General features: G+C 44.3%; 1 protein-coding gene across 1 annotated transcript; it reads right to left on the bottom strand.

Moving 5' to 3' along the window:
- Nucleotides 1-4,567: 4,567 nt before the first annotated feature.
- LOC149246317 (ribonuclease 1-like) lies at nucleotides 4,568-5,857 on the bottom strand. The gene is made up of 3 exons (XM_089455663.1): nucleotides 5,684-5,857; nucleotides 5,412-5,567; nucleotides 4,568-5,084 (listed from the first exon to the last, which is right to left on the bottom strand). The coding sequence occupies exons 1-3, from the start codon at nucleotides 5,816-5,818 to the stop codon at nucleotides 4,662-4,664; spliced, it is 714 nt and encodes a 237-aa protein (XP_089311789.1). The 5' UTR covers nucleotides 5,819-5,857; the 3' UTR covers nucleotides 4,568-4,661.
- Between the last annotated feature and the right edge of the window lie 4,616 nt (nucleotides 5,858-10,473).

Raw genomic sequence — 10,473 nt, 5'->3', positions numbered from 1 at the left:
AAGAATCGATCCAGTCGAGCAGAGATATGTTCCCCTCCCACCCTGTTATTGGTCCAAGTGAAGAGCCCTTTCGCTGGTATGAAATCAGTGAGGTCCCAATCCTGAATGAGTCCTTCGACCATAGGAAGGAAGGGATCTCTGCTGTGTGTGCCTCCCCTTTTTTCCTTGTATTTTAAAACAATATTTAAGTCCCCGGCCAAAATGATATTTTTGGGGGAGTGTTGCTCAAGGAAGGCTATGAGGGAGGTCCAGCAATCTCTTTTTTCTGAGTATAAAACAGGGACATAAAGATTGAAAAGGGAGAAGGATAACTTACTTGGATTGTGCATTAACTCCGTGAAGATCCAGTGTTGAGTTTCTTGAGAATTTTTCAGCTGGAAGAGATCCTCTGACCAGAGAGTTGCGAGACCTCCGGAAGAGCCTCTTGAGCTGACTGCTTTTCCTACATTTTTCTTCCATTTCTTTTGACTGATATCCAAGAGGGCTTTCCCCTCTATCTTTGTCTCTTGGAGCAAGAGGATGTCTGAGGGCTCCATCTTGAGAAGATCTTTAATCGCTTCAGCTTTCGAGGGATTACCCAGTCCTCTGCAGTTCCAAGAGACGAGACGCATTATTTACCTGGGAAGTGGAGGGAGCCTCCCTTAGGAGGCCTGGTCCTTGTATTTCTTCCGATAGACATCTCAATAGTAGGTTAGCTTCCTTGAGTTTTTAGCCTTTCGGCCTCCTCTTCCCTTTCTTCTCTGCGAGATTTCCTGCCAACTTTTTTGATGGGTTGCTCGAAGGTCTCATCCTCCGATGACCTTGAACTGTCAATAGGATTTTTCCTTGTGACGTCTGCATATGAGGGGTTTGAAGGGCTTCCTTGGGTGGCCTCAGGAAGTGTCTTTTCCCCTCCATCTTGAATATTGGTGGGAGATCCAGGCTGTTCCAGGGTTTCCTGGTTTGTTGTAGCTGCCGTTTTCTGACTGTTTTCTTTGCCATTTGGATTTTTGCCTTGGGTGTGATTGGAACTGCTTGGAGCCTCTTTCAGGGGGCCTTTCCCGGTGCCCTTCCTATTGGGTTTTTGGGCTAGAGTCCACTGCTCTCCTTTTTGGTTCTCTGGAAGATCTTCTGCCTTTTTCTTGCAGTGTTTGGCAAAATGCCCGTAGCCATGGCAGTGTCTGCATTTAACAATGTAAACTTTGAAACGGGAACTGATACTGTTACCCGTTTCGTAGAGATAGCAAAAAAGTGACCTGATTTTGAAAAGGGGTGATGCAGAACGCACATGTTTTTTTTAGAGCATAGTTTTTGACACTTTAATTTTTTTTATGTACATTACGTTTTAGAATGGTAATGATTTTCATGCTGATTTAAAAAAGTGAGTATTCTGCATCACACCCTTTTTTTAAAAGCCCTGTTTTTTGGCTTTAAATTTTTTAATGTATAAAATGTAAATAATTATTTTGTAAATTTGATAATTTTTGAAGTGGTCGTTTTCTTCACATTTTCTTGTTTTTTATTTTAATTTTAATTTTTTTTTTCGTGAGGTTTTATTGTTTTTCATTTTTAAATTAGAAGGTCGATATTTAGAATTTTTGATATTCTACATATTTATACATCCTTAATTAATTTTTCAATCCACATGAAATAATTGTTTCTAAAAAACAATATTTTTTAACAATGGACATAAAAATAACCATTTTTAACATAAATATAACTAAAAAACTACACGTTTTGATAATTTTTTGCTAGAATTGACATGTCAAAATCACAATTTTTATACGATAATTTTAACTAAAAATGGTTAAATAATAGTTTTTTTTATGAATTTCATGTCAAAAAATAATAATAATCACTTTTTTTCCAAAAAAAAAATGATTAACTTAAAAATCAATGCGAAAATCACATATTACAAATATTGAACGTATAACAACCCTAATTGAGTGTTTATTCTTCTCATAAAATGTCAAAGTCAAAACATTGCAAAGCTTGATTTACAAGCATAACTTAAATTTAAACAACAATGTCACATAATCCAAACTCTTCGTCCTCTAGAGTTTCATCATTGTCTTCTTCCACAATATTTTTTGTTTCCTTTTGCTCATTTTCCTCTTCTAATGGGTCTTTGATGTCTGCGAATCTCCCAATGTATGTCTTTCCAAACATTCCATGTAATGGTGGTTGGGGTTCCTTTGCCTTTTTTGCCACACGTGATTCACTAAAGTCCCCTTTCTTCAACCCAATTTCTTGCATTGCATCTGGAAGAAATTGAAGAGCATTAAATCTTTGTTGAATGAAATTGCACTGTACTGGATATTTTTCAATTGCAATGCAATTTCTTCCTTTTTGAAGGCAACATGCTAGTGTTGTACCTAATTATCAAGCACAAAAGAAATAATGAACTAAATTAGTACAATGACATATTAATTAAAAAAATAACATATTGAAATTCAATTCCATATAATAAAACTTACCTGAGCCAGAAAATAAATCCAGAACCCACCGGCGTCTCCGCTCCGGGGCGCCCTCCCCCGGACACTCAAGCCACCCACCGGTAGCCCCCCTCCCTTGCGCCCCAACCCCCCCGTTGCCCCGTCGGGCGCCCATCCCTTGCACCCCCTGCCCGGGCGCCCTTCCACCTCCCATGCCCCAACCCTTCCACAAACCCAACCCTGCACCCCGGGCGGGCGCCCCAACCCACCCAACTCCCTCTTCACCCCAGCCCCTGCCATGGCACCTCCACCCACCACCCCCGCCGAGCGGGCGCCCTCCCAACCCCCGCGCCCTCAGCCAAACCCCGCCCGGGCGCTCTACCACCCCAACCCTCCCAACCCCCGGGCGGGCGCCCCCTCCCAAACCGCTTGCGCGCCCTCCCACCTCCCGGGCCCAACCTGCTGCCCCAACACCTGCCCGGGCGCCCTCACCCACCTGCCGCCCCAACCCCTGCCTGGGCGCCCTCCCAACTCCCCTGGGCCGCCCCACCCCGGGCGCCCCTCCCCACCTCCTCCCGCCCGGGCGCTCCCTGCGCCACCCTCCCTCCGACCCTCGCCCCCCAGGTGTCCGCCCCGCCCTCCACGGACCGCATCCCCCCCCCCCCGGCGCCCGCCCCCCACCCCACCCCGCCGGGGCGCCCTTCACCCACCCTCCCTCTGCCCCCCGCCCCACCCTCTCTCCACCCCCCGCCCCAACCCTACCAAGCCGCCCCCCCTACCCCTCCCCGAGCGCCCCCTGGCCCAACCCCCTTCCCCCCGGGCGTGCCCCGCTCACCCTCCCTCGGTCCCGCCCCGTGCAGGCCCACCCGGGCCACCCGCGCCCGCGCCCCCGCCCGGTAGGCGGCAGGGTGATTCCCGAAATCGCCCTACCGCCTGCCGGGCGCGGGCGTGGGCGGCCCGGGTGAGGCTGCCTCGTCGCCCCAACCCCCCCCCCCATACGGCACGGGCGCCCTCACCCACTCACCCCCCAAGCATCCCAACCCCCCCACATCGGCGGCCCGGGCACTCTCACCCGCCTCACCGCCCGGGTGCCCCGGGCCAACCCCCATAACCCTCCCTGGCCCGGGCGCCCTCACCCGTCTTCCCACCCCAACTCTCTCCCTACTCCGCCCGACGGCCCACCCGCCCGCCCGGCCAACCCACCCGTTCAGGCGCCCTCACCCGCCCCCCTGCCCGGCGCCCTCACCCACTCGCCCGCCTCACCCGAACCCCCCTCCGCCTGGGCTCCCTACCTCTCCCCCAACGCGCCCACCCCGCACCCCCTCACCTGCCCGCTCTAACCCTCCCGGCGCCCTCGCCCGCCCGCCCACCCGGCGCCCTCAACCACCCACCCACCTCACCCGAACCCCCCTCTGCCTGGGCTCCCTACCTCTCCCCCAACTCGGCCACCCCGCACCCCCTCACCCACCCCGTACACCCTCACCCACCCGCTCCAACCCTCCCGGCGCTCTCACCCCTTCGGGCGCCCTCGCCCGCCCCTAAGACCGGCTCCCTCACCCACCCGCTCACCTCACCCGAAGCCCCCTCCGCCCGGGCTCCCTACCTCTCCCCCAACCCGCCCACCCCGCACCCCCTCACCCACCCGCTCCAACCCTCCCGGCCCCCTCACCCCTTCGGGCGCCCTCGCCCGCCCTCACCCGCTAGCTCGCCCCATCCCTTTGGGTGCTCGCGCCCTCGCCCGGCAGGCAGGGCGATTCCCGGAATCGCCCTGCCTGCCGGGCAAGGGCGCGGGCGCCCCGGGCGGCGCCTGCACGAGGGCGCCCTCCCTCGTGCAGGCGCCCGCGCCCTCACCCGGCAGGCAGGGTGATTCTGGGAATCGCCCTGCCTGCCGGGCGAGGGCGCTGGCGCACCAGGCGGCGCCTGCACGAGGGAGGGCGCCCTCGTGCAGGCGCCGCCCGGGGCGCCCGTGCCCTCGCCCAGCAGGCAGGGCGATTCCGGGTGCGCCCGGCAGGCAGGGCGATTCCGGGCGCGCCTGGCAGGCAGGGCGATTCCGACGCCCCGGGCGGCGCCTGCACGATGGCGCCCTAATTTTGTGGGGAAATTCATGGAAAATAATTAAAGAGTTAATATGAAACTGTAAAGCAGAAGCCAAGTTCATAGCAAACATTTTTTTATTAAATCCACCAGAGAATGCTCACAAGTATTAGGCATCATACTGTTCGTCCACAAATGCGTGCGCATCTGATGCTAAAACGAAGGAAACAAGACCTGTGAAGAACACTTGCTCGAAGGCAACACAGTGCATGAAATAAAATTAGAAGCAGATGAATCCACACACAAATATATTTGATACAGCTGCTCGTTTCCTGATTCGTTTGTGTTACATTCAATTCCTGCTGAATATCCTGCGGCCGCTTGTACAGCATCCTGGATGCTACTCGAACTGTATTCCCCGCCGTCTGGACGAATTCCTGCCCGCTCCAACGCACCAAGAAGATCAACACTCTCTTTGAGGCGCAAGGCGGCTGCGAAATAATCGTGTTGGGCGAGAAGAGACTCAGAGCAAGTGCCGTGCTTCTCCCACTCGTGTTCCCAGAAAGTCATACTGTTACTGCTCGGGCAACTTAACGATGGCCATTTCCCGTTCATCTCCTTTATCAGATCACTGATCTGCACATATTTAGGATTTTTTCATATCACTGATCTGCACATATTTAGGATTTTTTCATATCACTGTCCAATAATTTTTGTTAGAGGGCAGTTCACTAATAGTAAGTGGCATTTACAAAAATCAATTTAAAGGGATTTACCTGTCGCCAAATTAACAAAGCCTAGATGAGATCTGATCTTGTAAACTCTCCATAAACAAAATTTAACAACAAAAACTCCACCAACTAAACTATCCCTTGGAACTCTATCACTATCCTCATTTAAAATCAATTATGTAGAAATAAATGGATCTTTAAAATTATAATGATATCTATCGCTATCGTAAACCTGTGAAGAATCGAAGGAATTGGTAGAGTCGCAATTAGAAGGATAGCGGCCATCGTTGTAATTTGGCCACAGACCATGAATTGAAAAATCCGATGGGGGTTTTCCTGTGCTTGGATAGAAGCAGCTAGCTGCTCTATTACAATACGATCCTGGCCACTGTTAAATCAATACACCAACATCAATTATTATTACTATACGCCAGATTCAAAAATATACCAAATTGATCACTTTTTAAAGAGCAATTTTTCTATTACAAATGCTACGGAGTCCACCTGCTGAACCAAGTAAAAGAAATCAAAGTCCTGAGCCTGTACTGCCTCCAACTCCATGGCGCCGCAGAAAAGGAATGTTATGAGAAAGGCACCTGCAATTTTAGCCGAGCATGATCTGAGCAGGTTGGAATCCATTGTGGATGCTGATATATCCACCTATTTCTCTGTCCACAGATGGCTTATTCGGCTGCCAATGCCTATATAGGATGAGTTGGGCGTTAATGATTGAAACGTTCAGAAATATCTGTGAGAAGATTCCACTAAATGTGAACGGAAGCCCGAAAAGACGTGTATGTAAGTGGGATATTGCGACCAGAAAATTTGCAGCCGATGAATGCTGAGAGGGCTTCAACAATGGGATTTGGGTGAAGAGGGCCAGACGTTTCGACATTCCGGTGGTACAGAAATGGTGACTAAAGTTAACGAGAGTCGTATGTATAAATAGAGTCGTATGTCAACTGCCTCGTGCAGCCCCACCCGGGCCGCCCGCGCCCGCGCCCGGCAGGTGGGGGCGCGGGCGGCCCGGATGAGGCTGCCAGCGTGAAGAACCAATGTGAATGTAAATGGAAAGCATAAGACCTTAAATTTTTACTATTCCTAGATGGTAGTCTTTGATGTCATATTAGCTTTCTTTTTTGTGAGATACTTAACCTTAAATTCAATGCCTTAAGAAAAATCCTCTTCATTTATAGAAGGGGTTTGAATATTGTCCATGGCATTAAAGGATGCATAAATATGTTTAAGGCAGGGATTCAAATCTCTAGAAGTAATCATATTCTTTTATTTAGTTTATCAAGTTAGAGTTTTCCTCTAAATGTTCTTAGGATGTAGCTTAGAGGATTCAATATATTTTTTGAATTTCTATGTATATAGTACCATTTTTAAAACTAGGGCTTTGTGCCTATTTATCCTTTTGTATATTAGGTGCTCATTAGAAACATACCTAATGGCTTTTTCCAAAATTATTACACTCTTTATCACAAAAATGATTGGTCCTTCTATTTCTTTTTTTACCATATACCTAAATAGAGAACTTCTCAATGGAAGAATACAAGGTTAACATAAAATTATTATAGAGGTATTATATATTATTCCTAACTAATAGTATGTTTAATTCATTATCTAGATCCTTAAGGAGAAGATGTTTTATTTTTGTTGAAGAGTGTGAAAAACTTGGTGAATGATACTAATTCTTAAAACACTCATTATAAAAATATGGTGATATTTTCATACAAATATTGAACTTTCTGAGGATTCTATATAGATTCTAGAAAATATTGATAGTTTATTAAGTAAAATAATTTTATCCTATAGAATTTGGGTGCATTGCTTTTTGGAAGAAAAGGAATTTGGTGAGCCATTTTTGGGAAATTAAATAGAAATTTATCCCAATGGTGAAATTTTTCCTCTAAATTTTTCTAATGTTCACCCACCTTAGCAATCATACATTCAATATTTAGGGTCCATATTTTCCTATAAATTTTAGCCCTAGTGCACCTACTAGTATTTCTAATTCAATATTTTTCCATCCTCTTATGTTCTCTCTACCTCTATTACGAACACGCTAATAGGGGTAAATGAATTGGAAACAGTGAAGTGGTTGTCTCCATTATGAGTTCCCAATTAGAGTTTACATCATTTGGGATAAGAGACCCATCTAGATTCTCGCCCTATAACCATTACTGTTTTTCCAATAATTCTATGAGATATGGATAATCTCACAATAGGAGGTGCTCATTCTAGGCTAAAATTAACTAAGCACTATGATTAAAATGGTCAGATAGAGAATAAATAGGAAACAATGAGCCAATAAACACACATCTACACAGGAAAGCAAGCAATTAGTTGTAATCCACAATAGTAATAGGCATTCAATTTGCTAATATAAATGAAGAATAGGTAACATTTAGATCTAATGAGTTCTCATACATGAAAGTACATAATTTGAAAGAACAAGTTTGTGAGAGAAATTATATAATTTATAGAATAGTCCATAACCTTGTAGTATACATACCACAAAGCACACACATACAACAAATATTCAATAATAGTAAAAAAAGTACAATATGCATGGAAAATATAGCTACACCAATGGGCTTTCAAGGCTTCTTGATACTAAGCCATGAATGTATAAGTACCAACCTCCTAGCTATAGTCTATAGTAAAATAATGAATTATTAAAATTGCAACCTCTAAATTCCCCCCTACTTAGATTTTTACAACATTTATAGGTTTATTACTAACTTCCCCTTTGTGACTTGGGCACTTTCCTTGAATGGATATCTTAAATGGGATGCAATAAATGCCTGGGCTAGTTCATTTATGGAATTTTGAGTCTTGGCTAAAAATGTTTGTACAACCTATAAAACTCCTTCAATTTTATAAATATGCAAAGTGTGAGTGTGCATGTGTGTTTGATTGATAAGAGCTATGTGAGGACATTGTTTCCTCAAAAAATCATCCATAGTGCCAACCTCTCCAATTTTAATTGAAATGGTCTTAAATCCCTACCTTTTTATTGTGAATGAGTGAGAGGTTTCAATCAAACGTGCAAGGTGAATAAGTGATCTATGGGATTATTTTAACTATTAGAAGTTATCTAGTTAATGGTTTGAATTCATGATTCTTCTATGCTTTTAAGATATGTAGTATTTATACTTCTAATAGGAATAGGAAAGAAAAATGATATTCTACCAAAAACATTAATGTGTTTTTTCCCTCATAAACAACTTTGTTTGACACATAAAAATTTGGTTTTATTAGCATTTTTTAAAAATTTTGAAAATTGACCGTAAAAAAAATAAATCATTGTTCCAGTATCATCACTTTCATTTTGAAGCTATATTTTGCATGAAAATTTCATAGTAAATTTCGTAGTCACTGCCATTTTTAAAACATGTTCAAAATTGATGCCTAAAAAATAAAAACATCGTTCCAGTATACACACTTTTCGTTTTCAGCACTGTTTTTGATGTTTTTTTGGGGTTTTTTGGCCAGAGTTCCCGTTTTGAGTTTATAGTTCCCGTTTCAAAATTTACATTGTTATTTGAATGGGATCTGTTCGTAGTCCAGCTCTTGGACATGAGTCCATCCTATGACTGTGAGATTGATGGCTTCCGGTAAGCCCTCCTCTAGGTCTACTTCGACGCAAATGCGGGCGCAGGAGTATTGATCTTTCCTTGGGGCTTGATCGATATAATTGCCTAAGGCGTTGCCTATGATCTGGAGGGACTTAGGATTCCAGCAATGAAGAGGAAGATGGGGGAGGCGTACCCAGACCGGAACGGCCGTAGGAACGTCCTGAGCTGGATCAAAATCAGGCGACCATTTATTGAGCTATAGTCCTTGCGGCCCCATGAAGTAAGGGCCATTCCTGAAAATCAAGCTTCTGTCCTCTACACTTTCGAAGACAAAGACGAAGAAACCTTTGCCAACGAAATAGCTTTTAACTCCCTCTTTGATAAGCGGCTTCCAGTTCCTTTGAGTCCACTCCTCCACCGATTTGGGAGAGGGCCAGAGGCCCGTGAACTGGCCAATGAGGCCGCGCTCAGCCAGGTTTAGAGCAGCTTTACAGGTTTCTTCCTCGGGGAGGGCGACAGAGGGGATGGTGTCCATCTTCTTCACAAATTTCTGCTGGCTCACAGAGGGAGGGCGCTTATTGCATTGTGCGATCATTTCTTTGAAGGCAGAAACCTTCGGGGGGGGAGGCAGATCCGAGCCCCCAGAGGGCTCCATGGCTGCGCGCAGCAGCAACAGAACAGAGACAAAGACGCGGCGGCCCAAGGGGCGCGCGATAGCTCGGAAGCCCTAGCCCGGTTACTCGCCGAGTTTTCTTCACGGGCAGAGCAATTTCAGATTGTATTGATGATTTTGAACCAATTTATTGATAAAACATTTTAACTTATTGAAATTACATTAAATTAAAGCATAAAATATAAAATATAAAATCAATAATTATAATTATAATTAATAATTAAACCAACTTAGATTATTTTTTATTTAGATTTATCAGTCCTTATCAAAAGAAGATCAACTTTTGTTTCACTCTAAAAATAATTTCTATCTCACAAAAATCAGATCTGATCCTTCTTAATATTTAATAAATCCAAAATTAAAATAAATCTAATAATTAAAATAAAATATCATTTTATTTATCTAATTTCACACTCATAAGATATACCTGCACTGAAATCAACCAATCTTAAATTATGAATTTGAAAGATGCATCTCGTTGCCAAAAAAGTCACATCTATCTTTCAAGGAAAAAGAGTTATATTTATAATAAGATATCACTTACATGTACCTAATTTCACAATTATATGATTTACATGAACTCAAATATAATATTATTAAATAATCATATAAATCTATGTGCCTTTAAAGATATGATCTAGTAAGTAGTTTTAAGTATTCTTGATGTTTATCTACTTACAAAAATGGTCTTTTCTACTGGCTAAAGGGATTGCACCAAACAAAATGCTTATGCTTTTTGAAGTAGCATGATATGCAAATCCTTCTTAATATTTTTTAAGATTCTGAGCATTGATATTTCGACACCGTAATTTAGAGTGTTCACATTATGCTTTATGGTTTTCATTTTTCAGTTTTTCGTTTTGTATATGGGGATTCAGTAATATTTGTCTTTATGTTAGGAAGTAGTAACTGCCTCAACTTTTCCAGGATTGTTTAAAGCGTGCGCTCGCTCAGGTTTTCTTCTTTACTGACAACCAATTTCCCTCGGACTTCGGTGCCTGAGTATCAATTTCATTAAGCTAAGAGTACTAGACCTT

This window comes from Pinus tabuliformis, chromosome 7 (genome assembly GCF_031772625.1).
Source record: "Pinus tabuliformis cultivar Carrire ecotype Pingquan chromosome 7, CPIR1, whole genome shotgun sequence".
Taxonomy (NCBI): Eukaryota; Viridiplantae; Streptophyta; class Pinopsida; order Pinales; family Pinaceae; genus Pinus; species Pinus tabuliformis.
Note: the sequence above shows the minus strand (reverse complement) of the source record. Positions and strands in the feature narration are given on the sequence as shown.

Coding starts and splice junctions, on each gene's coding strand:
- LOC149246317 (XM_089455663.1), bottom strand. CDS start 5,818: ATGGATTCCAACCTGCTCAGATCATGCTCGGCTAAAATTGCAGGTGCC. Junction 5,568..5,683: donor TCTTTTACTTGGTTCAGCAG/GTGGACTCCGTA, acceptor TTGATTTAACAG/TGGCCAGGATCGTATTGTAA. Junction 5,085..5,411: donor ATTCCTTCGATTCTTCACAG/GTTTACGATAGC, acceptor AAATATGTGCAG/ATCAGTGATCTGATAAAGGA.